The sequence below is a fragment of the Rousettus aegyptiacus genome, unplaced genomic scaffold (assembly GCF_014176215.1).
Source record: "Rousettus aegyptiacus isolate mRouAeg1 unplaced genomic scaffold, mRouAeg1.p scaffold_m13_p_6, whole genome shotgun sequence".
Lineage (NCBI taxonomy): Eukaryota > Metazoa > Chordata > Mammalia > Chiroptera > Pteropodidae > Rousettus > Rousettus aegyptiacus.
Genome location: NW_023416309.1, coordinates 102,838,506 through 102,864,907, shown reverse-complemented (window position 1 = coordinate 102,864,907; position 26,402 = coordinate 102,838,506). Strand labels below are relative to the sequence as shown.

General features: G+C 33.9%; 1 protein-coding gene and 1 long non-coding RNA gene across 6 annotated transcripts in view; one reads left to right on the top strand and one right to left on the bottom strand.

The window, feature by feature from the left end:
• Nucleotides 1-5,323, top strand: part of LOC107501713 — a 44,903-nt gene extending 39,580 nt beyond the window's left edge. For 4 of the 5 annotated variants that reach the window (XR_004951354.1, XR_004951352.1, XR_004951353.1 and 1 more), the window contains 2 exons: nucleotides 2,349-2,481; nucleotides 4,805-5,323. This is a non-coding gene — a long non-coding RNA (uncharacterized LOC107501713). The remainder of the gene's footprint in view (nucleotides 1-2,348; nucleotides 2,482-4,804) is intronic. The other variant, XR_001594856.2, reaches the window with a different exon arrangement.
• Nucleotides 1-26,402, bottom strand: part of EFCAB3 (EF-hand calcium binding domain 3) — a 112,770-nt gene that overhangs the window by 36,058 nt on the left and 50,310 nt on the right. Inside the window, exons 21-36 of the mRNA XM_016128035.2 lie at nucleotides 23,220-23,273; nucleotides 19,160-19,264; nucleotides 18,827-18,880; nucleotides 17,986-18,090; nucleotides 15,686-15,739; nucleotides 10,967-11,071; nucleotides 10,240-10,293; nucleotides 8,432-8,536; nucleotides 7,376-7,429; nucleotides 6,622-6,726; nucleotides 5,221-5,274; nucleotides 4,695-4,799; nucleotides 3,138-3,191; nucleotides 2,438-2,542; nucleotides 1,855-1,908; nucleotides 542-646 (exon numbers count right to left, since the gene is read on the bottom strand). Coding sequence (XP_015983521.2) covers nucleotides 542-646; nucleotides 1,855-1,908; nucleotides 2,438-2,542; nucleotides 3,138-3,191; nucleotides 4,695-4,799; nucleotides 5,221-5,274; nucleotides 6,622-6,726; nucleotides 7,376-7,429; nucleotides 8,432-8,536; nucleotides 10,240-10,293; nucleotides 10,967-11,071; nucleotides 15,686-15,739; nucleotides 17,986-18,090; nucleotides 18,827-18,880; nucleotides 19,160-19,264; nucleotides 23,220-23,273 — 1,272 coding nt within the window. The remainder of the gene's footprint in view (nucleotides 1-541; nucleotides 647-1,854; nucleotides 1,909-2,437; nucleotides 2,543-3,137; nucleotides 3,192-4,694; nucleotides 4,800-5,220; nucleotides 5,275-6,621; nucleotides 6,727-7,375; nucleotides 7,430-8,431; nucleotides 8,537-10,239; nucleotides 10,294-10,966; nucleotides 11,072-15,685; nucleotides 15,740-17,985; nucleotides 18,091-18,826; nucleotides 18,881-19,159; nucleotides 19,265-23,219; nucleotides 23,274-26,402) is intronic.

The window sequence follows — 26,402 nt, the reverse complement described above, 5'->3', positions numbered from 1 at the left end:
AGGGACAATTGTTCTGTATCTTGTTTTCTTTTGTACTTTCATTATTATTGGGGAGGTTAAATATCTTTCAGTGTTATTGAACATTTACATTTCCTCTTTTATAAATTATCTATTTGTATATTTGCCTAATTTTTTCCTGTCTCTCTTTTTTTTTTTTTTTTAAATTAATGTATGAGGGCTTTTTCTACCATTGGAGTATTAAATCTTTGTCTTGCAACCATTCTGTGTTCATCAATTGACTTATGATTTTCTCAATTTTTCTCTTAAATGTTCCATTATGAATGAAATAAAAAAATATTCATTCTTCTTCTAGCTCCTTAAGTGTGTGGCATTCCCAGCCATGGCTGAGTGCTGCAAGTGGCATACCCAACATATCTTTTAAAAAGCATTTTTTGGAGACATCATTTCATCATAAGTCAGAGTTAAGTTTTTCTACTTACACTTACTTCATTATGATACTAAAAAGCCTACTTTCAGCAGTTGTAATAGAAGGGCTCAATGTTTCTCTATAGGGTATAATAATGATGTCTATAACACTCACCATTGGCTGACACTTGGGTCATTAGTTCCTCAAGTTCCTCCTCCTTGAGTCTAATTCCCATGTTTTCCAGAAGAGATTCCACTTCTTTGATTTTAACTCTTGGTCCTTAGGAAAGAAGGGCATGGTTTATATCATTGCTATGATAATTAGAACATGAGTATTGACGTTTAAGAGTGAAAAATGCTAATCATGATCCTATGTTGTAAACTCTCAATTGGAGGGTAAAGCACAGGGCATAAAGAAACTTAATATATTTATCTATATTAAATGTATATTAATACATTAGATATATGTTAATATATTTAATATATTAGATTAAGATAAGTCTGTTGTAAGTAGGAAAAATTGAGAAAACTATTGAGATAAAGGTAAATAGTAAACAGTATTTACCTTTATGGGGAGGGATTAGATCAGTGGGAGGTGGGAGGAGTTTTACTTTTAGTTTTATTGAGATATGATTGACATATAACAGTATATTAGTTTCAGGGATACGACATCATTCCATATTTGTAGATATTGCAAAATGATCATCACAATAAGTCTAGCTAATATCTATCACCACACATAGTTACAATTTTTTTTCTCATGATGAGAACTTTTAAGGTCTATTCTCTTAGCAACTTCAAATATACAACATGGTATTGTTAAATATAGTCATCATACTGTACATTACATCCCCATGACATTTATTTCTTGATATCTTTCTTTAAAGTGGTAGAATTAGATAATTTTCTTGTAGTATTTCGTATTTACAAAATATTTTTCTAATTAAAAATTAAAAACATAATTGTTTAGGTCTCTCTCAGTGCCTTTACTCTCTCTCTCTCACTGTCCTCCTCTCTATTTTCACTGTCTCTCTCACTTTTCCTCTCTCTTCCTCTGAGAAGAGACCACACTCTGTTTGTGGAGTGTTACCCCTTTTCTAATAAACTTTCCTTTTGACTCTAAAAAACCCCGTAAATGTTTACTCAAAATCAGTATGAAAAGTGGAAATAGGATGTTTACTTGATACCTATCCAGGGGACTCTGCTTCAGTTTTCTATGAGAGCTCAATAGAGAGAAATAGGCAAGTCATGGTTGAAACAACTGCCAATATGTACAGTTCTAGCCAGAAAACCATGTTAGAAATTTCCTACGGTAATATGAGATTTTAATTTATATCCCAAAAGACCAGTGCACCCAAAGAAGAATGGTAAATATTGAGTCATAACAAGGGATTGATAAACTGGCAAGAAGCAATGTTGGAACATTTAAAAAATTGTTAAACATAAGAATTTTGTTTTACTTGCTCTTTCATCATGCTTCTCACTCACCATTGAGGGCCTTCACACCTTTTAGCAATCTATTCTTATATACTTTTCCATCAGCTGTAATATGATACAATTAAGAATATAGGTTAAATGATGGGAAGATTAGAAAAGCATAAAGACAAAAATAACATTCATAATATCAGGGGAAAAAAACATCCTTCCGATTTGTTTAGAAGTTTATTTTATTTTGCCCTCAAATAAGAATGAACCCAAAGATAAAGAAAGCTTTAATTGGGCGGGGGATGGGGGGACTTTTCACTTACATAAATGTACCTATATATTGAATTTTGAAGTTTTCATTTTTTTCTTTTTCCTTCCTTCTCTTACTCCCCTGGTTTTCCTCCTCTCCTTGGTCATGAATTAGATTAGGCAACGCTCACAGGGTGACAGTATAATCAAAGGAGGGAGACTCATGACAGATGTTGCCAATTTTCAGTATTAAAATGTAAGCAACAAAAGGAGGATTTCTTCTTGTGTGGGAATTGTTTTCTAAACAGGTTGTATTGGACATACAGATATATACTTTCAGCAGTTTTCACACACAAGCCCACAACTCCAAGCTTCAAAGGATGTGCTAAATCCTCACCGTAAATTGGCAGAGTTTTCAGCAGCTCCTCCTTCTCCTCATCAGTGAGTACTAACCCCATTTTCCTCAGAACATTCTGCAGATTACTGACATCAACCATCTCTCCTTTGGAAAGATAGGAATTGTTAACTTATAAGAATTTTAGAAATGGACTAATGATTTCAAATTATGTGAAAGATTACCTATGTGACATCATCCTTAAATTAGAAGAACAAATTGACTATGAAACTTGTTAAACTATGTAGATTCAAAGGACATGTGAGTGTGTTAAGCAAGATATAGAATTTATACTTTTAAGTCAAGCTAAATAAAAGGTTATATAATTTCAGATACAAATAAAATGTCATATTTTTTGAAGTATGAGGTCTTTTGACATAGTAACCATATTTCTTGATTACACTATAAAAGCTTCACCTTGAGATTGTACAGTGTAGATCTATATTTTGATTGTTTAAACAATGATGAAGTGAAAAGCATTATTGGTAAAAACATATAATATAGCTGTATATGGAAAGATACCAAATCAAATAGTAAGATTAAACAACAAACATTTAACCATTAAATTTGTAGAGTCAACTTAGCATATTAATAATAGCCCAATGAGAAAACTACTGTTTAAAACATCCTTTTTTTTTCTTCTATAAAGCATTAAGGTCTTCATAAATAATGAATTCTCTTTTAACCACAACTTCTTACTTACCTGTAAAAGCTTTTGCTTCATCCATCGCCACATTCAAATCAACCATTTCAGACTCTGTAAGAAAAGACAATTCAGGCACAGCAACCAAACCTTAGACTTAGAAAAACAATATGAAAAATTTAAGTTGCAATATAAAGGGTTATAATTCAGCTGTTTTTCATGATTTTCTTTAGTAACTTTTAACTCAAGATAAGCAAGAAACAGAGGAAAGAAAAAGATCAAAATGATAATTTAAAGTGAATATCCATTTAATTAATACCAATTTCTATAAAGTATTAAATGACCCTTAACATAGAGATGAAGCAAGTTTAATAGTAATCCCTTCTAATAGGCCTTTCCCTTCAGACTTGGTAAGGGAACATATGGAATTTGAATCTAGAAGTCATTTGTTTACATAAACAGCTGACCATTAAACCTTAACATTATGCCATCTCGCCACTCTAAATTTTGTTTATGTGCCCCGCCTCCACCACGTAGGACTGTAAATTATTTGAGAGCAGAGATCATGCCTTAATTTTATTTATACGACCAGGTATAAATTGTCCACTCTCCAGTTCAATGTTTTGCATATAGTTTGGGCTAGCTAAATGAATGAAAGATTGCTAGTGGTACAGAAATATTGTCTTTGGATTAGAAAACAATACTGTCTTTTTTTTTTCTTTTTTTTTAAATCAAGAGTTCTAAAAATACTTCATTGGTAATAATATCTTTTTTAGTAGAAAGCATTTCGAAGACCCCTAGCTAACATGTGAGGACAATATCACAATTAAAAAGTGATTTATGGAGATTTTTTTCATGATAGAAAGAGGGGCCAGACAAAATGATGGATAATTACCAATGTAGTTAAACCCAGGGAGACTGAAGTTTTAGACTAGAAGCTAGTTCAAAACTGTTTTCTATATTAAGGCCAGACATAGATAAGGGTAGCATTGAAGATGTTTGCTGGTAGCAGTGGCCTACCTTAGCTATACCTACCAATCACTAGTTGAGAATAGGAACCTTGAATTAGGGGAGAAAAACGACTTGTTCCTTTTAGGTTGGCATATGCTGGCTCTATTGTAAGATGTGCTGCTTGGCTCTTGATAGAAGCTTATTTTTCATCAGGTTTTTAATTAGTCACAGGTTCTGTGATTGACTCAAAAGTGCTCTAATGAGGAAATCTTAGCCTGGGGCTCATGTCTTAGTAATTTCTTCCTAATCAATTATCCTGTCTTTGCATCTTTGACATTTTTACCTGGCAAAATTAGTCTTACTGAGTTATTAATGAAACTTTTTCTGTTAAAAAAAAGTATACAAAGGTGGGAAGGAAGGAAGGAAAATGTGTGGGAAGGAAGGAAGGAAAATGTATGAAGCAATACGGCAAAATGGTAACATCTATTAACTCTAGCCAATAGATACACAAGTGTTTGTTATGTTGTTCTGTTTTTATGCATGTTTGAAATATTTTATAAGTTTTTCAAAGAAACTAAAAAATAGCTTTTCTTTCAGAAGCTCTCAGAAGCTCTCATATAGATGTCATAAGATTCCTCCAGGTACCATGGACTCTGAAATACTTACCATCAACTGGCAGATGGTTTAGTAAATCCTCATAGCCCTCTTTCTCAAGATGAATTCCCATGTTCTTCATAAGGGTGTCCAGGCTATTGATGCTGACTTTTTTCCCTTAGGAAAGAAGAAGATGAAAATAAGAAAGACAAGTAAATCAAATAAGTGGAAGATGCTAGCTTGGAGTATACATTAACCCCAAGTGGAGAGTGAAACACTGGCCATTAAGTGAACCCAGACAGTCAGTGTTGGAGTTGAGAAGACAAAGCTCTCCCTCATCATTGTTATAACTTTTAATTGAAGTAATTATGAATGAAAAAGAAGAATTAGACACATCTGATGAATTGTGATAGATAACCAACCTAAGTGAAATGAGAATTTCCAACTTGCTACATATTATTGGCAATGACTTCCTCAAATGTAATCCTACCCAAAGAAGAATGGTAGGTCTTGAGGTATAAATTCAGTATCAGTAATCAAGTTTTGAAAAGTAATGCAAATTGCAATAAATTTTAGCTGTTGTTCTTATGATTCTTACCTTTTAAAGTCTTCACACCATCCAGTAATCTTTTCTTATATACTTTTCCATCTCCTGTAAGATATGGTAAAATTCGAGTCAAAATAAAAGGATAAAGAGCCCTGTAATTTTATGACATTTTATATGAGTCACCTAGAACTCCATTCTTTTTCATCTTCACGTAGTAACAGAAGATAAGGACTGCCCTCAATGTGGATAATCTATCCCCTAGCTGGAACACACGGCAGTAGTTAGTGCAGGCTATGAACACACGTAAGTGCTTCTTTCTTTGCGTTCTCTTCTTTGACTGCACTTTGACCTCTCTGCCTTTCTCTCTTTTCCTTGCCTATGCTCTAGGCCATGAGGTATTCCTATGCATTTAGCCCCTAATAGTGGATCCTATAAAGGGATGCTATTAAAAATAGTTAACCCAAGCAGTGATATAAAACAATATTTAAATAAGAAAAAAAATTTTGTTCTTTAAACAAATTCCATAAATGGAGGTGAAATTCAACAGAGACAGAGAACAAGGGGCATCTTCCAACCTAACCCATGCTCACAGGTGTTGTCTGCCCTCAGAGGCCTCCATCCTGTGGCAGGAGTGTCTGTAGTGTTGACAGAACCCTCAGTACCTGGAATGTGTCTACAGTAGTCTTCATTACAGTCCATCCGCTTCATTCTGCATCTTTATCCCTCTCTCTCAGAGCCAATATCCTAAGAATTCTGCAATTGTCACAATTGGCTCCTTGAGAGCAATCTGGGGGAACACTAGACATAGTGAGTGGCCACAGCCTTAGGTAATGTGGAGAGAATTAAGATGGGCATTGAGAATTTCCTGCCCAGGGGCACTAGCGTACTTGGTGATGTGCAGGCTTACTCTTGCCTGGGAACAATTGGGGACAGAAGGTATAAGGGTTAGGATGTCTATGTGGGGGTCCCTGGGACCAGTCAAGAGGTGAAGCATAGGCTGGCCTCTAGTGTCTTTGTGGGCAAGCCTATGCAGGTACCCAGGAGGTGGAACTTTTGAGGGACTGACTGGCTGGGGCACTGACTAAGGGCCACTGTTCAGTCAGAATGGATACTGACCCTGCTCTCAGGTGTTTATATTTTAGTTGATGGATTATGGGGGAGATGGGAGGGCTACTGGGGTAGGGACTAAGGATGCAGGGCATATTCAGGGGACTAGAGAAGAATTTAGCTGTGTAGCTGTTAAACTATTTAGCAGGGGCCCATTGGCTGAATGGAAAAGAGAAGTTTCTCACTTTGCAAGTTTTTTACTTCTAAATTAAAATGCAAGTAACAAGAACATAGTATGCTTGAACTGCATTTTTCTTATGGGGTTTCTCAGGGCACTGGACAATTCTCACCCAGAAGTCAACACTTCATCTTCCTGAGCACCATGATGATATATTAAATACTCACTAGAGACAGGCAGAGTTTTTGACAGCATCAGTTGTTCTTTTTCAGTGAGCTTAATTCCCATTTTTCCCAGCACATTTTTAACATCACTGGCTTCAATCTTTTCTCCTTTGAAAAGATTGGAATTGTTTCAGGTGACAATACTAAGAGATCTAATTATTTTAAATTATAAAAAATATAATCCAACACAGGATTATTTCTAACCATAGGATGAAGTTTAATACATGAGCTGACTTTACTTACACAGTTATTGTGAAATTCAGTACCTAAAAAGGTTCTTTAATTTAAATAATAAGATAACATTTCTGTGTATGTGTCAATATAGCATTGAGTAACATGGGGGCCGTATAAGTGCCCAATGACTTTTGATGGTATATAGACTACATAATTCTACAGGCAAGTGATATCTCTGTTACTACTTCACGATTTGAATGATGGGACTGACTGTTCATGGTGACCATATTTCCTGATGCAAAAACTTCACATTGAGATTCAGTGAGTTCACCTAGATTTAGATTTTTTACACATTAGAAAAGGAACACATTCGTGGCCAAAATATTGGATAAGTTAATACTTCTTTTTGAGTGCTCACACTTTTCCTAAATCTCTAATAATCCAAACTGTTGTCAATAAGACAAAATTATCAATAAATAGGTAAAAGAGCAGAGTGAACCTACTAATGATGCTTTAGAAAAGTAATTCTCTTCAGAGTAGCAAGATCTCAATTTTATAATGTATTATATAAATTCTCACTCACCTGTAAAATTGTTTGCTACATCCATCAACATATCCAAGGAAACCTTTTCATCTTCTGTAAGAAAATTCAGAATTTAGATGAAGAAAATGAGACTTGAAAACATATAAAATTCATAAATAAAGATACGGTGTATGGAGTCCCAATAATTTTTTCATGCTTTATTTTAGAATTTTCAATCCACAAGAACATGTAGCAGAGGAAAGAAGATTTAAGCTTTAAGTATATGTCCATTCAATTAATATAACTTCATTTTATAAGCTGTTAGCTGTTGAAAATCTTTAGAGTATTATGGTAAGTGAGTTTTTTGTTTGAAGTCAGCTCTACCCTATAGTCCAATTCTCCTGTTTTCTGATATAGTTCTCTTGCACGAGTGGGAAGCTAAAACAGGTTAGAGCAGCAGTTTTCAAAGTAGATCTCTGGAGTCACCCAATACAACACCCTTTTGCCTTTTTTATTGTGTTGACATTTACACCAATGGTACCAAAGTGGTGGATTGGTAAAACAGCTGGTATCTTTTCATGAATCAAGGCAGTTGCAAAAGTCTGTACTAGCAGTCATGTGTTATTCACTATACATGCTTGTAGTAAAATAATATGTTTCACTTAAGAATATCCTTGATAAAGCATCAAAACTTATTTATTTTATTAAATCTTAACCCCTGAGAACATATCTTTTAAATATCCTGTGTAGTGAAATGAGAAGTTTGCATAAAGCACTTCAGCTGCATTGTATAAACACAATAATTTCTTGAGGAAAAGAACTCGTGTGATTGAGTTGGAGGCAAACTAAATGTTTTTTCATGGAATAACATTTTTACTTGAGAAAATGACTGATAGACAAAATATAGTTATTCAGAGTTGGTGTTTGGGAAACATCTTGAAAATGAACAAAGTGAGCCTGTTGTTTTAAGAAAACAAATGACAGTAGATGGTATAGTTCAAATTTTCAAATAAAACTTTGACTTTTGGAAACCTTATGTCCCCAACGTGTGTTTTCTCACAGCTTTCGGAGTAGACTAGTCATTGTCTAGAGGATAAAGGTGTCTTAAATGCTCACCAATAATTGGTAGGTGAGTCTGCAGGTCCTGAATTTCATTTGCTTCAAGTCTAAATCCAGTTTTTTGTAGAGCATTTCTTAGGTCACTGACATGAACCTTTCCTCCTTAATAAAAACAAGAAAAGTAGATAAGGATTGTCACAAAATGAAAAGTGGAGGCCATCAATTCCTAACAATGGAAGCACAAAGAAGCTATTTATAGCAAGTTATGTGGGAGTCAGGAAGAGAACATGATCCCATAACTAAACTTCTGGGAGAAGTTTATACTGGGGAGAAAAAAGTAAAGAAAGTTTGGCAATTCTAGGAAATTAGGCAGAGGAGACAAGTAACTCATGGTATTCTGGTCAGAAAAATAAGATTTAAAACTTGATATAGTAATAAATGACCTTGATGTAATCATACATAAAGAAAAACTCTACTTAATGAAGTAGAATAACTGAAAACTATCGGTGTAGTTTTGATCGAGTCACTATAAAAATATAAGAATTTACAAAGAGTCAATGAATACATTTCAAATGAGTAATTAAATGTAAAAAGTGTAATCTTAGGAAAACAGGATAAAGTATATATATATTTTTATGTGCTGTCTAGATAGTAAAGCACTTTCTGAATACAAAAACACAAGAAGAAATCACAAAAGAAATAACTGATATAAAGACAGAAAAATGAAAAATGACTGTCAAAATACAACATAATGGTCAGAAAGTAGATTGGTGGATCTCAGGCCTGGGACAATTGTTGGGAATGAGGAGTGACTGCTAATAGGTACAGTGTCTCTTTTTGGGGTGATGAAAATGTTTTAATTGAGTATGGTGATAGTCATACAACTCTGTTAATATACTAAAAACTGTTGAATTCTACATGTTAAATGGATGAATTGTATGGTATGTGAATAAAATTTCAATAAAGCTGTTGTAAAAAATACAAATAATAAAATAAAAATGCAGACAACCAACTGGGAAAATATTTTCTATAGATGTGACAATGAGCTAATATCTTTAATTAATAAAGAAATCATTCAAATTAATAGGAAAATGCTCAAACTCCAATAGGTTAATGGGCAAAGAATCAGACAAATAATAAAAATACTGAAAGACATAATGATATAAAAACATTTTCAACTTCATTGGTAACAAAAATATCAAAACCATAATCAGATTCCATTTTTCATCTATCAAATTAGCAAAGTTAAAAAAATGTGAACATAATCTATTGTGGCTTGAACATAATGGTAATAGGTACTGTGATTCACTTGTATAAAATAAAGCCTTAAACATGTTAAGATTTTTCGACCTAATAATTCCAGCTGGAAGAATCTATCTAAAGAAAATGACTCTAAAGTTGGATCAAGATTAATGTATAAAGAACACGGATGTTTAATAGTAAAAGAGTGGAGACCATCTAAATGTTCAACAAAAAAGAATGATTAAATTATAATACAATCCAATGAGATAGTGATTAAAAATTATGTTTACAAAGAATTTTTAAATGCCATGGTGAAATTCTTGTACTAAAAATTTAGGATTAAGTGCAGGATATATATAATATACAATAAGAGTTTAATTAACAACACATGTATACACAGAATAAAGAACAGAGAATACTGTAATAAAAAAGATATTATTTGGGATTATGGGTAATTACATTTTTTTCAATGTGTGCTACACTATATAGTCCAGATTATTCTCAAATACCCAGCACTTGGATGTTTGTTATATAAATGTACCATTTTCTGATTTTCTACATCATCAGAAAAAACAATTATGATAATCTCAGATTTCACTGTCCTTATTCTTTTTCTCACTTACCTTTGAAAGATTTCATGCCTTCCAGTAATTTTTTCTCAAACACCCATTTATCAGCTGTAAGATAAAATACTGTTGAGTTTTTGGCAATTCATAAAAACCAAAATGTTTATTTTCAGAAAGGGAAAATTTAAAAAGTTATCACAATTCATTCTCAACGAAATAAAAAGCATTTAGAAAACTCAATGTAGTGAATCCTGTATCCACTGAATAGGATATAGGGTGCTGTGCTGAAATACACTCAACTTTTCCTTTTCCATTTTCTTCTCTCTATTTGGCTTTATCTTTTCTTTCTTCAGCTTTCCTACCCTTCTGCCCTTTCGATTTAGGTCTTCCAGCTTAAACCTTAGATTTTTCCCAAAGGGACAGAAGAACTTATTTGTCCTATGGTGGGACTTATGATTGAAGAGGTCCTGGTTTCCTAAACCAAAATCTAAATGATAAGAATAATGTTTTTAAAAATGCTGAGACTAAGTCTTTTAGAAAATAGTTTTAATTGACAGAAAATGTTTCAAATATTAGAATTTTTATATAAAACCTGAAAATAAACTCCTTGAAGTTTAGTATAAGAAGGTAGGGGCTTGAGAAAACATGGTCCCTGTAGACATGGGCCCTTTTCACCCAGAATTTAGTATAGTACCATGCATGCACACAACAGGTCTTCAGTAAATGTTTGTTGAGTGAATAAATATTTAGACATCAGTGGAGTTGAACACACTTAAGTGCTTACCAGAAACTGGCAGAGTTTTCACCAGCTTTTTATGCTCCTTATTTGTGATCTCTATTCCCGTGTCTTTTAGAACATTTTTCAGGTCTTTAGTATAAATCTTCTCTCCTTTAGGAAGGAAAGTATGCATATTTATGAAATATTTTTTCCAGGTGCAGAGGGAAGAACAAAACATAATGAAGTCTTGTTTAGCTATTCAGAATCATGGAGGAGAATGAGAAAAATATTTTTAACCCAAGAAAGTCTATTCAAATGATAAGACAATAGCATATATAATAAGTAAAATAGGAATTGTGTAATTTCTCAGTAGTTTAGATGCTGTTTGACAGCTAATATAAACAATTCAACCAATAATGTAATATTATAATATAATAATATAATTCTTTTTTCTCTTCTTCTGTCTTCTCCTTCTCTTCCTCTGGGCCTCCCTGTCTGCTTCCCCTTCCTCTTCTTTTGCTTGAATTATGAGACTGGTTTTAAAAATGACAAAAGTAGCTGGCTCCCTGTAAAATTTTCACCTTGAGTGAATTTATATATACATAATTACACTGTAAACTGCACATGTGAGATAGGGAGATAGATTCGAAACATTGCATATTTAAAATCCATTAAAAAGAAGAAAAAACATAAAAACCATAAGAATAAGAAATTGGGAAAAGAACAGGCTGATCTGAAAAAGAATTAAAACTATATCTAGAAATAAAAATATTATTATTGAAATTAAAACCTCAATGGTCAAACACTATGAGACACAGTGTAGAGAAAATTAGTGAACTAGAAAAAAGGTTTGAGACAGTCTCAAAAATTAGGACAAAGACATAAAGGGAAAAATATAGAAATGAAAGTTATGAAGAGTAGAATGAGGAGGTCTGGCATACATATAATAGGAGTTTCCAAAGGTGAAAAAAGAAAAAAAAAGGGAAGAGGCAATATTTGAAACTTAAGGCTTGAGGATTTTTAAGACCTGATGAAAGGCATGAATGTTGTTTCAGTAATCACAAGTTCCAAGCAGGAAAAATGAAAAGTGCATACTTGGCTATATGATAATGAGAACTTTGAAGACAGAGATAATCCTAAAAGTTACAAGAGGAAAAGAGATTAACTATAAATAAACAATGAAGACTTACAGTTGATTTTTAATAGCAAAGATAGAGAATAGAAAACATTGGATCTATCTATCTATCTATCTATCTATCTATCTATCTATCTATCTATCATCTATCTATCCTATCATCTATCAATCTACATGTTTATCTATCATTATTGTCTTTCTATCTATATTTGTATGTATTTTCTTCTCTTTTTTTTCCCTTTTTAATTTAAATGCAAGTTTTTCTGTAGGTTAACTTTATAAGTTAGTCTTTAGGTAAAAGAATGTTCAAATGTGATTGCAACTAAATTCGAGAAGTAATTAATATAACCCAAAGATAGTATGATTTTCTCCCTGAGACAGACCATTGGAACTTTGCTTCTCCTCATTCTGGGAAGAGAGTGAAGACATCTTCATTTGTATGAAGGTTACATGTTATTAGTTGGAAACTGGGTTGTTTTGTTATATAGAAGTTAAGTTTAAATATATGTAGAAAGGTCTATATCTTAGTAGCCAAAAGGGTATACCGTTCCATATATTTGGTTATTATCTCTCAGTTTCAATCCTATCCTTCTGTACTGTGCTTTGTGATGCTGAGGCTGGGATTCTGTAAACCACATTTTTGTTTTGCCAGCTAGCTCCATCTTAAATTCTACCAACAGGGGACACAAGAGAGAGAGAGAGAGAGAGTCTGAAAGGCTGGCAGATAAAGTTCCTTCTTGTAGCAGTAGCTAAATCCAGTTTTCAGTTTTTCAACCTCGTGAAACCAGTTTCATTACATTATCTTCAGAGATACTAGCAACAGACTTTGGAGTTTTAAGGTAAAATTACAATCTACAAGTCTAGATCTAGTCAAACCATGATTCAAGAAATGACCCTTGTTGAAATTACTAAGAAGGATGTACTTCAGGAAGAATGAAACTAAACCCAAAAAGGAGTAGAATGAAGAAGCAATGGTGAGCAAAGAAAGCAGTAATTGTGTTTAAATTTTGTGGAAGATTGGCTTTGAATTACTTTACTTTTGCTTTCAATATACTCACGTGGCAAAATCTCATTCCTAGTTAAATAGAAGTTTTTATTTACTCTATGCCTACAGCCATGCAGCTGAACTCGAGCTGAAGTGAACTATGCTGACTGGTCTCACTTTAAATAGATGATCATGAACTTCAAGTAGGCCTTAATTGTGTTGAGCAAATACACTATACTAGTCCATTAACTTTCTTCATCTTCTTGCTAACTACTTCACATGTTCTCTTTCAAACCACCAGTTCCTCCACTTCCATTTGATTATAACTTCTATTACTTCTTTAATTAGAAAAACATCTTCTCTTGATACTGTTTTCACCAATTTACTTAGCCCTTCATTCTACTTTTTTGCTCCCTTTTATAGCAAAATTCCTCAGATATTCATACTACTTCTTACTTTTGTTGCTCCCTTTTATAGCAAAATTCCTCAGATATTCATACTATTTCTAAATTATAACCTCTCATTTTCTTACTCATTTGAGTTGAGCTTCTTTCCACCCTCACTACCTGAAGTGTCTTTTTTTGATACCACCAGTGACCTCTCTGTGGCTATACACAATGGCCACTTCTCAGCTCTTGCCTTACTTGATCAGCAAGATTTGACTCTTTTGATTTGCTCTTCTGGTTGATACTTATAGCAGATGTTGTAGATGCCCTGATCATATATTTCACTGCATATTTCAGTGCATGCTAGCCCAAGTTTCAATTGCTAATATCTTTGTCTGAGGGGTTTCTTTGGCTGCCAGAGTTTTCTCTGCCTATCCTCAGCTGGCTGGAAATGCCAGTGGACTAATATTGCTTCCTTCTCCCTTGAGCAGTTCTCAAGGAGTTGATGTAAAAATTACCTAGCTCCCTAACTGCTCCCTGGAGTGTGTTCTACACCATTTCCCAGATATTACCCAGTGGGATTAAGTTCTAGGTACCTTCAATGGTAACTTGTTTGGTAAATACACACTTTATTTGCTGCCTTCATCCATGTCTCACTTCTCTACTCTGCTGTGTTTCCAGGGTCACCTCTAAATAAACTACCTGCATGTATAATCCTTGTCTCAGGGGTTTGTGTCTGGGCGCACTCAAAACCTTGTACAACATTCTTTATTTGGCTTTTAGGATACCATATTCTCTTGGTTTTCCACCTATCTCACTGGCCACTCCTTCTTGGTCTCCTTTAACACTTCTTAATGTGGAAGTGCTCCAGGATTCATTCCTTAATCCTCCTCCCTCTTCCATCTGTACTCACTCCTTGGGTAAATTTACTCAATTTGATGGCTTTCAATACCATCTCTATGCTATGGCTTTCAATGATATATTTTTAGCCAAGATATCTTTCTTGAATCTAGCTTTGTACTTGACATATCTATTTGGGAGTCTATTAGATATCTCAAAATATTCCAAACTAAACTCCTAATTTTCTTCCACTCAAATTTGTATTTCTGGTAACTTTCTCTACCTCAGTTAGTGGCAAGTCTATCCTTTCAGTTGTTTAGAACAAAAATCTTAGAATCATTCTTGACTTTATCTAGTACTTTATATTTATTCATTCAGGAAATTCTGTTGACCCCTTTTATTTTTTTATTAAGATATAATTGACATATAACATTACATTAGTTTCAGGTGTACGGCATAATGATTCACTATTTGTATATATTACGAAATGATCACCATATTAAGTCTAATGAACATCCACCGCCACAATGACTCCTTTTAAAATACATCCAGAATCCAACCATTTTTTTCCCCCATCTTCATTGCTTTCCACCCTGGTATGAATCCACATCATTTCTAACATGGATTAATCTAAAAGCCCCCTAAACAGTTTTCCTGTTTCTACTCTTGGTTTCTTTTCTCCTCTCTCCATCTCCTTCCCTTCCCTTATTTATTTTTCAAAGAGAATCTAGAAAGATCTGATAAAAACATAGGTTAGATTACATTATGCCTCTACTCTAAACCTTGCAATGACTTTTCAGGTCTCTCAGGAAAAGAAATGTCAAGTCCTGGTAGGGCTTTCATGGCCCTGACTAATTTTGCATCCATCACCTCTGTCTTCTCATCTCCTATTACTTTTTCCCTTACTTACTCAGATTCATCTACATTGGTCTTCTTGCTATTCCTTGAATACTCCAGGCATGCATCTTCCTTTGGGCCTTAGTCCTTGTCCCTTATGCCTGCAACATTTTTTTTCTAGAAATTTACACATAGCCAAACCTTTACTTCTTTCAAGGATTTGCTCAAATGCATCTTCTCAAGGAGGCCTGATAACCCATTCAAAACCACAACTGTCCTTTCCCCCTCAGTCTCTCAGTCTCGTTTACTTTTTATTTTTTTCTATAGCATTTCTAACATACCATATAACATACTTATTTATTATGTTTATTGTTTATTGTTTGTTTCCTCTGCTAGAATGTAAGCTTCATGGGGGCAGTGATCTTTGTTCTGTTTACTGATGTATCCTAAGTGCCTATAACAATGCCCAGCATGTAGTAAATGTGGAATAAATAGTTGTCAAATGAATGAATGAAGGAAGGAAACATACTATGTTAAAAATACAGTTCCATATAAAACTTTAAGACCACATAATATAATCCTCATTGTAACATCTCACTTACCTGTAACATTTTTAACTTCATCCATCAACACGTTTAAATAAATCTCTCCATCATCTTTAAGATAAAAATGATAAAAAATATTTTTAGAAAAATGATATAAAATCCTTAAATTCTGAACTAGAAACCCAACATTCAACTACTTGAAAACATTTCCCTAGAAGTTTATTATTTTTTCATGTCAGAGATTTATCAATTTAATTAATATACCTCCTGAATTTTACTAAATCAAAATTCACACAGCACAGTACATGAGCAAGTTTAAAGCACTCTCCTTCCCTTCAGGACAATCTATTATTTATTAGGTTAGTCTTTCTCGGGCAGGGGTCGGAAATTTTTAGAATATAAAAATTTTGTTTAAAAATGATGTTTCTATTATGTCAGTACTAAGTTTGCCTTTGGGCTTGTGATCACCTTGGCACTAAGTGATCCTCTTAAAGGACAGGGTGTTGGGATGCATGTCTGGCTGCTCTTAGGTTGCCAACATGATAATCATCATGTTTATATTTTTAGTTAAATTCCCAGGTATGATGAAAAAACTTAGTTTCTTCAGTCATAGTTTCTCAAATTAAAGTCTGAAGCTACTAGAGGTCAATGGATATATTTTAAGCAGTTGTAAAATCACAAGTTTGAGGAACACCAAATTGGGATGTTAAGATAGCCATTAAAAGATGCTATTACTCTATTAGGCAAGATTCTGTCTGGAACTTAGAGCTGCCTATAGACATATGCATTCTCCACTTATGACTTGGTCAAGGGTGCCAATCCATCACTGCTCGAACATGTTCACGCAAGTTGCCCTGAGGGTGAGATACCAGGAATCACTTTGTATTCTTACTATTACCTAGGCATTAGGTTAATTGTTGTTCCATGAATGTTAACTAAATGATAAGGTTTTAGCAAAATGCAAATATAAAGAATTAATTAGCTTTAAAACCAGTATATATTTCAGGTTCTTAGATGCAGATGTTCCATGAACGTTAACTAAATGATAAGGTTTTAGCAAAATGCAAATATAAAGAATTAATTAGCTTTAAAACCAATATATATTCCAGGTTCTTAGATGCAGAATTTATCCTCACTTGTTCTTTTTTAATGATTTTTCAATTATGATAATCTTTTATTGGTATTCTTTTATAGTTTTATAATATGTATTATATTCATAAGAATGCTATCATATCTTTTAAATAGAATAAGAAAGAATCTTTATTGGATAAAGGTCTGTGCCTGTAAAGGACAGCTGCCATCATGTCCTTTACTTTGTATGTCTCTAATTAGCTCCACTGAGGCCTGTCAGGCCCCCAAAACAGTTTTCCATCCTATCTCAGATGATTCTGTAGATGTGCAAGGTAGTCCATAAGAATTAGATTAATAGCCTCACATTTTAAATCACTATGCTGGCATCTTTTCTCATGTTTCAGGATACCAGGAAAACACGGCAACCACAAAGTCACTTTTGGAAAACCCACTTACCTCTTATTAAGGCAAGGTTTCCAGAAGCCAAAAACAGTGCCTGACATATCACAGCCATTCAATTAAAGTTTATGGAATGAAAGAATGAAAGGTACTATTGATTTAGAAAAATCCATATTCACTGACTTAGATCAATCTTGTATCTACTACCTCCTGAAGGGAGTGGTTATCCCTCAAAATTTCCTGATGAATTTTTCTTGCTTCTACTAGCATGAACAGTTTAATACATGCCAAGTTTAATTAATTCAATTGGTAACATTACTGTGTATCTTCTTAAATTTGTTGATTATAGTAGTTCATGTTGGTATAGCAGAATGGTTAAGAGAGTTTCTGGAGCCAGATTGCCCATCCACTACATAACAGCTCTCTGACTGTAGGCAAGCTTGACTTGACTTCTCTGTGCCATAGTTTCCTTACATGTAAAATGCGGGTAAAAATGGAAACTACCTTAGAGAGTTGTTTGGAAGATTAAATAAGATAATATAAGTAAAGTGCTCAGAACAGTGCCTTGCACATGTCAGAACTATGTAGGGGTTGGTCATTGCTATTTAATGCTGAATTAGCCCTAGGGACTCAAATATTAAAACCTTGAGTAGTCTCATTAGACCTTGATATTTCCTGTGTAGAGTAACACTTGCCATCTATATCAAGCAACATTCTTGGTGATCCTTTCTAAGTGTTAGCCATTGGGCTCGGTTTGGTAGCTGTGGTGAAGGCCCTACTCTTTTTTTCCCCCTCTTTTCATATATCTCATCTTTAGTCATTCCAGCCCTGATACTAGCCTCATGTCCAAAGTTTTTAAGGGGTATATTAATATTCAAAACTCTCACCATCAACTGGTAGGCAGTCTTTCAGTTCCTGGATTTCTTTCTCCTTGAGATCAATTCCCATGTTTTTCATGAAAGTATCCAGCTTATTTGAAGATACCTTCGTCCCTTAGGAAAGAAAGGGATGTGACATGAGAAATACTTGTAATGATGTAAAGAGTGGGTCCTTCTTGCTCATACCTATACATCAATACTATATAGAGAATGAAGAGCAAAGAACAATCAAACTATTCAAGTAAAAGATTTTGTTGTGTAAGTCAGGAATTCCTAAACTCTGATCTGTGGGATTCTGCAGTGGCTTTGAGAAAAACTTTTAAAACAAGAAAATGAGGAGTTAGGGGTATCTGCTAAGTCATGGCAAAGACTAAAATCAACCTTTATAAATGTGTCTGCACAGTAGGATTTGAAATTTGCTAAATTGAGAACTATAAATCCATCCATTCATCTAGCCAGCCAGTTAGCCAGCCAATCCATAGATTTACTTTATAAAAGCCATCTGGAAAAAAATTTTAATAACATATATTTCTAGGTACTATCTCTGGAAGTTCAAGATCAATATAACCAGAAAGGGGCCTCGTGATCTAAATGCTAAAAAAAATTTCCCCCTGGTGATTCTGATATAAAACTTTATTTGAGAACTACTGCTTTTGAGTCTACTGTAGTTAAACCATTTTGGTGACTGTAGTGTGTCTATAGCATATAAAGAATAAACATTGAATTAATAAACAACTAGGACAGCAAGATTAATAATCTGAAAATTGTAAAATATGAAGAGGTTTTAAAAATAAGAGCAAAGTTTAATGACTTCAGTGTTACCTGACTTTTCATCATACTTCACACTCACCTTCAAGACATTTTAATTCTTTCATCAATCTGTTCATATATACCTTTCCTTTGGCTATAAGAAAAGAAAAAATTAAGTCTCAGGCAGCAGTTACATAATTTAAATAGAATAAAACATGCATGATTTCAGAAACAAAAACTTTTAAAGTTTTACTCTAGAAACATATTATTTCATTTTCAAGAATAAATCCAGGAATTTGGTGTAATTATTTTAGTGGTGGAGGACATGGAACATTCCTTAAACAGAGACTATTAGTCACACAAGTCCCGATACTAAACTTTTCTTAAAGGCCACTTGTGATTTTTTTCCCACTGTGATATTTTTAGTGCTCACCATCAACTGGAAGATTGTTCAGTAGTTTTGTGCTTTTATCTTCTGTGAGGTTTATCCCCATATTTTCCAGCACATTTTCCAGGTTACTAGTATCAACCTTCTTGCCTTTAAAAAGTAAAACATGATAACAGTTGAAAATTTGAAGAATGATGATTCTATATTATAAAAAATGTCTACATGGCATTTTTTGGTTAAACAATGTAATGAATCTGGCAAAAATGCACCTATTGCTAAGACATAATTTTAGGGCTTTTGGGCTAACACAATGATGATCAAAATTAAGGTGTGAGTTAGTAGATGGAAACATTCACCAGTAGATAGATAAAGAGAATGCATCGATAAAAAAAACTTGCTGTTAAAATATAATTTTGTGCAAACATTAAAATCTTGGTTTTACAGTCTTCTTAATTACATATCACGGAACAGGGCTTTTCTCCAGGGGCTTCTTTCCTAACACAGCCTCTCTGTCATGCCTCAGAGCTTTGGTAGGCTTGCTTTTCTCATTTCGTGGCAGCTACTACCACCCAGGATACTTTTTGGGCTTCCATAAGGGTGGCTAGGAATCTAGAGGCAGTCTTACAAGCTCACTTCTTTTTTGTGCCCCAGGAAAATGAACATGTCGAGATTTTTTTCCTTAAAGCATTCATGTAAAGTGTTAGAGTAAAACAAATAGGGGATCACCAAACTATCACAAGAATGGATAAGACTCAAGGCTAGCAAATTTGCTTGGTGACGGACTTGGCTTTAGTTCTTGGTTATGAGGTTGGAAATCACGTCATAGCCTTGCCCCTGCAACCATTTCACAATCTGCTTGTAGGATGGCTATGTGAAACTTCCCTTCACCATGGCTCTTCTTTCTAGCTTGAAGATATAGTTTAGCAACAAAAACAACAGAATGGAAGTTATGTGAGGTGAAGGATGTGTTAACAAACCTTACTGTAGTAAACATTTCATGATATATACATGTATCAGGTAATCACATTGTATACTTTAAACTTATATAAAGTTGTATATCAATTATATCTAAATAATCTTGGGAAAAAAGATGCAGTTCAGGCAGACAATTTGGATGCTCTAATCATTTTCAATTCCAGCTAAAGATAACTCTTGCTTTTAGCCCTCTGGAACCACACTGCAGTGCTTCCACTGGCGGGGGAATATCTGAGGAGTTAGCCAGTCTTCTGCACAAGTGCCTGGAAAGGGCTGCTGCTTCAGAGCGCTTCTGTGAAGCCATGGAACAGGAGCTACTAATATCCCCCTGTAACCAGCCAAGGGAATGACTCTTCAGACACAAGAGTGACTTCCTAATCTGTTAACTCGATCAAACTTTTGACAGACATAAACCTTCTGCCTCGAAGTCATCAGTCTAACCATATCTTTTAACCATATCTGTATCATTCTCATTCAGCAAAGTGTAAGCCCCTCAAAAATTTCTATCCTAATATATTATGTTTTACTATTCCGATTTTTCTTTCCATTGCTAGCTTTCTTTTCAACTCTCTCCACAGTGCCCTCAGACTCAGATTTCATTAAATATAAATTTTTCTATATCTTCAGTTTATTTACAGACTCTTTCCTTCCTTCCTAACTGAATTTTGCCTCTTCCTAATAGATATTTCTATTACTTTCTTTTTTTTTTTTGAGAGAAAACTGCTCATTTTTCTATATCCCATTTACTTAGGGGTTGGCATTCTCCTAGATCCCAACTGCTGCTTTCCAACTGTACTCAAACCTCTGTCATAAGATTCATGAAATTTGGTTTTCTTTTTATTGTCACTTACTGACTTCTTGGTCATTCAGAAGCTTGTCCAATTACTCACAGTATTCCTCTGCACCTAAACTCCTGACATCATTACAGAAAATTCCTGTCTTTATATGGATAACTCACTCGACAAACTGGCCTCAAAATTTCTTGACTTATCCTCAATGACTATATCCTTAATTCTATACAATTTAACCATTATGGACTTTGTCATTATCCAGAAATGCTTTACCTCTAAAATTTTGAATTCTCACATGCCAGAACCTCATATTCTTTCACTTCTTTCACTTTGTTACTCCTACCACACTCATTAAGGTCTCTATAGAGATTTTCATTCCCATCCTCTACTTTTGTCCAAGTTCATAATTTCCATCATAACAGAACTTCCTTTCCTATCCACACTAGACCACTTAACTGCTCTCTTGACTACACTTTTAATGTCTTTATGCTTTCATTCTTTTGTCATATCAGCCTTGAAAACCTCCTAACTTGGTACACTTTAAGACTGTCATAATCATGAGAGAAGTTGCTACTATTTGTTTATGATACCTGATTTGGGTTAGACTCTTGGTGCTCCTCAGCAGTGCTTTCCCATTTCCTCATCAACTCTAATTCCCAATTTCCACTAAAGTTATCTGAAATCATCAATACTTTCCTTGAAGTTCCCTACCTTACCACTGTGCCTTTGCTTTTAATAGATGATTCTGTTTTCTACTTTACAGAGAAAATTAAAGCTTTTAGGTAAAACCCTCTGAATTTTACTCCCACATCAACTTCGATTTTCTTTATCTGTATCTTTCCTGATTTGAGGTTTGCTTGTCTCAGAAAAGGAGGTAGCCTCAGATTCTTACTCATATATTCAACTGCCTAGGGTTCAAATTCCCTTAAATATCTTATAGGAACCCCTAACTCAATATGACCAAATCTTTACTTCTAAACTGTTTTACTGAATTCCTTATTTTGGTGAATGTCACTATCATTCATCCAATTACCCAACTCGAAAACTAAGGAGTCATCATCCTTCACTCTATCCTGTTGCTCTATCTCCATACCTAATTAGTAACCAAATCCTATAGATTCTATATAACATCTCTTATATTTGTGCCTTCCTCTCAAGTCTCATAGATAATGGTTTAGTTTAGCCATTTATTGACAGTTACAATTTGCTTCTGACTGTTCTCCCCAACTTTATTCTTGCACACACACCTCCATTTATCCTTTCTACTGCTGCTAGAGTAATATTTCTAATTTTCAAATCTAATCACATAATCCCCTGCTTAAAATCCTGGAATGACTCTCCACTCTGCACAGAATGAAATGAACACTCTTTTATTTAGTATTCCAAGCCCTCCATGATTTGTCCTCTATATTAGTTTCCTGTTGTTGCTGTAACAATTACCAAAAACTCAGTGGCCTAAAAAAATACAGATTGTTTTCTCTTATAGTTCTGGGGGTCAGATGTCCAAAATCTGTTTCATTGGGCTAAAGTCAAGGTGTCATCAGGGCTGGTTCCTCATGAGGCTCTAGGGGAGAATTTTTTCCCTTGTTTTTTCCACTTCTAGAGACCACTTACATTCCTTGGCTCATTTCCTGTCTTCTGTCTTCAAAGCCAAGAGTGTATCATCTTACTTCCATTGCCATATTGCCTTCTATTTTTTCTGTCATTGAATCTTACTTTGCTTCCTTCTTCTAAGGACACTTGTACTTACACTTAGGGCCCAACTAGATAATCAAAGATATCTCTCCCTATCAAGATCCTTAATCACATTTCCAAAGCCCTTTTGTCATAGAAGGTAACATTCAAAAGTTCGGGGTATTAGGATTTGGTTATCTTCGGGAGCCATTACTCCGCCTACTACATCTCATTCCTTATTCTTTAAGTTTATTCCTTGAAATACTCCCGACAGCACTTTATACTCCAGCTATGCCAAATTACTTCTAGTTCCTTACAGTACCATAATTTTTCTCATTTTGGTACCTTTTATAATTTTTTTTCTGTCAGGAATGCCCATCCTACTGTGTCTGTCTGGCAAAACAGACTCACCTTTCAAGGATCAGCTCATGTGTTATCCATTCCATTAAAGTATTTTCCAGTCTCTCTTCCTCAGATACAAGTGATCATTCTGCCCCTTCTTTACTTTGTATAGGTTTTAAACATAGCACCTATAACATTTGATTGAATTCATTTATGTCCTTTTCTTGCCCCAAGTACATAAGCTCCTGAAAGGTAGGTTTTTGTAGATCCATACTTGTGATATAGTAGATGCTCAATATTGAATTAATAAAAATTGAACTCACCTGTAAAAAGATTTCCTTCATCCATTACCACATTCACTTTAACCTTCCCCTCATCTGTAAGAGAATACAGAATTGTATGCATAAAAATAATAGAGAAAAACGGCAGAAAGATATGTCATATATTGTAGTAAAACACAAAATTCAGCAAATTTTTTTTATGATTTGCTCTAGAATTTTATTCTATTTTCGTTCCAACTGGAAAATGTGAAAAAGACAAGGCTCCAATTATAAAAAGAATACTTTTCACACTTCTAATATTACTTTTTATTCTATTAAGATAAACTCCACATAGTTGAGTATTGGGCTGATATTTAAAAAGTAGCCCTCTTCATGTTTAGACCCAAAGAACTCTGTTTTATTGATTGTAAGGCCGATAAGCATCTTAAAAGAGGCAGATGCACCAATAAGAAAGATTTGACTTGGATCATTAATAATGCCTATTTCTGTACTCAATCCATAAGTAACACTTAGCTGCGTTCTTCACTATCCTTCCTTCCTCTCTCTCTATCTATATCTATCTATATCTATATCTATATCTATATCTATATCTATATCTATCTATATCATCTATCTATATGTATATCATCTATATCTATATATATATCTATATCATCTATATCTATCTATATAGATATAGATATAGAGAACTTTAATAATTTTTAAAAATTTTGTATTTTTAAAAACTAATTTTGCATTTTGTATCTTGTATTTTCCTCTTTAACAGGATATTTAGAAGGAATGGCCTGATAGATGGTCAGTGCCTCATAGTAAGACGTGTCATCATTCTCATGTATTTCAATTAGTCTCATGGAAGACTTATAAATAGTCAAAAACAGGTCTTTAATGTTATATCCTAAGGGTTCACTGATATGAAAAGTAGTACTAAGGGAGATTATTGATACTTCCATAACCAAAATCACTATATGGCATTCCAATAAAGTTGCAAGATACCTGAAAACTAGGGTAACAAAAAAAATCTATACCCTTTTATAGGCAAGGAAATTATATATTTTCAGTAATAAAGAAAAAGTTAGCCCATGGAAAAGTTACTTCCTTCTGGTCAGAGCAGACACAATTAAGTTGCACTGTGGTGAGATGAATGCATATTGATCATTATTATTACTAGTAATAAAAGCTACTATTAAATGCCTACTAGGTATTAAGCTCTATGCTGGGAACTTAGACATTTATGAAAGGTACCTATTAGTTTCTTTAAAAAAAAAGAGAACTAAAACGTGGGTAATTTGGCCAATCTTTCAGAATTTTCAGACCTGAGATTCAAATCTGTGTCTTATTCCAAATTCCAAATTCTTTTCACAGTGCCATATAATCAGTGCAATCAGTGGATGAATCCCAGGATTTTGCTGTTTTTCATGAGGGTTGTTATCTTGAAAGTTTTCCTAGTGGATAATTGTAGGTCATGCTATCATGAGACCATATGCTAGGTGTGATTGATATAATGGCAAATTACTTTAGGAATTATTGCTAGTCTCTATTTTGAACTTATTTCTAGTAGTTCAGAATTTAGGTAATTTTTTTATATCTTTTTTTCAGTCTGTCAAAATAAGTTTTTCTTTTCTCTTACCATCTTCTTTCTTATATTTACTTTTTTGTTTTTTATTTATTATGGTGACATTGATAAACGATATACAATAAGTTTTTAGTGTATAATTCAACAGTAAGTCACATATATATTGCATTACGTGTTCACTGCCCATAGTTAGATTTCTTTCTGTCATCATATATTTGACTCCTTTTACCCCATCTACCTCTCACCTCCTCTCCACCCTCTGGTACCCACTAGTCCACTGTCCATTTCCATGAGGCTCTGTTTGTCATGTTTGGTTGTTGCTTTTATATTTGTATCCCACATATAAGTGATATCATGTGGTTTTCAACTTTTTCTGTCTGGCTTATTTTGCTTAGCAAGATTATCTCAAGATCCATCCATGTTGTCACAAACTGCAATTCGTCTCTTCTTATAGCTGAATAATATTCCATTGTATGTATATATGTACCACAGCTTCTTTATCCAACCATCTATTGTAGGATACTTCAGTTGCTTCTATGTCCTGGCCACTGAGAATAATGCTGCTATGAATACTGGTGTGCATATATCTTTCCAGTCTTTAGGGTAAATACACAGTAGAGGGATTTCTGGATCATATAGTAAATGAATTTTTAGTTTTTTGAGAAACCTCCATACTATTTTCCATAGTGGTTGTACCAATTTGCAGTCCTACCAGCAGCGTATGAGGGTTCCTTTTTCTCCACATCCTCTTCAACACTTGTTATTACTTGTCCTGTTCTGTATCTTTCCCTTAATACTATTTTCCTCCTTATTCTATTTGCTTTCTTTCAAACTTTCCTTATCAAATATTGTCTCCATTTTTTTTTTTTTTGCTTTTCTTTTTTTGTCTGCTAATAATTTTATCCATACTCTGGCACGTTGCTAAGCTTTGCTAAATCTGTGGACTGCTAACTTTCTTGGTAGAGAAAACAAGATAAATTATAAAGAATTCATTTCCAACCATCTTCATACATAGATCTACTTGAATGTTCTCTAGGTATCTCAAACTCAACATGTCTAAAATTAAAACTACTCTTGACATTGTAACCTGAGCCTCTTCTTCAGTTCTCAAATTAGTTTATAAGATTGATAACTTAGCCTAAAATCAGGTGCTCTTTGTTTTCTTAAAATTTTTCTTCTTTTCATAACTCACATTTAATCAGTCACCAAGCCTCTTTATTTTAATTCTAAGGTCTTTCTCAAATCAGTCTCTTATCCATCACCAAGTTCACTTCCCTTGACCAGGCCTTCACTCACCATCTCTTGTACCATAGCAATATCTTTTAAATTTGAGTCTTTGCTTCCAATAATGCCCTCTACTTTGCCATCAGCATTGACTTCCAAAAGAGAGATACTCTAGATATATCACTGCCTATAGGATGAAGGCTAAAATTGAAGGGAGAAATAGACAATTAAGTATAATAGTTTGAGACTTCAACATCCCACTCTCAAAGGATAGAACAACTAAACAATTGGTAAGATAAAGAAGACTTGAACAATATTATCGTCCATGGAATATTCCCTAGGATAGATAATATGCTAGGCCATAAAATAAGTATCATTCAGTTTAAAAGGATTGAAATCATAGAAAAATATGTTCTCTGACCACACTG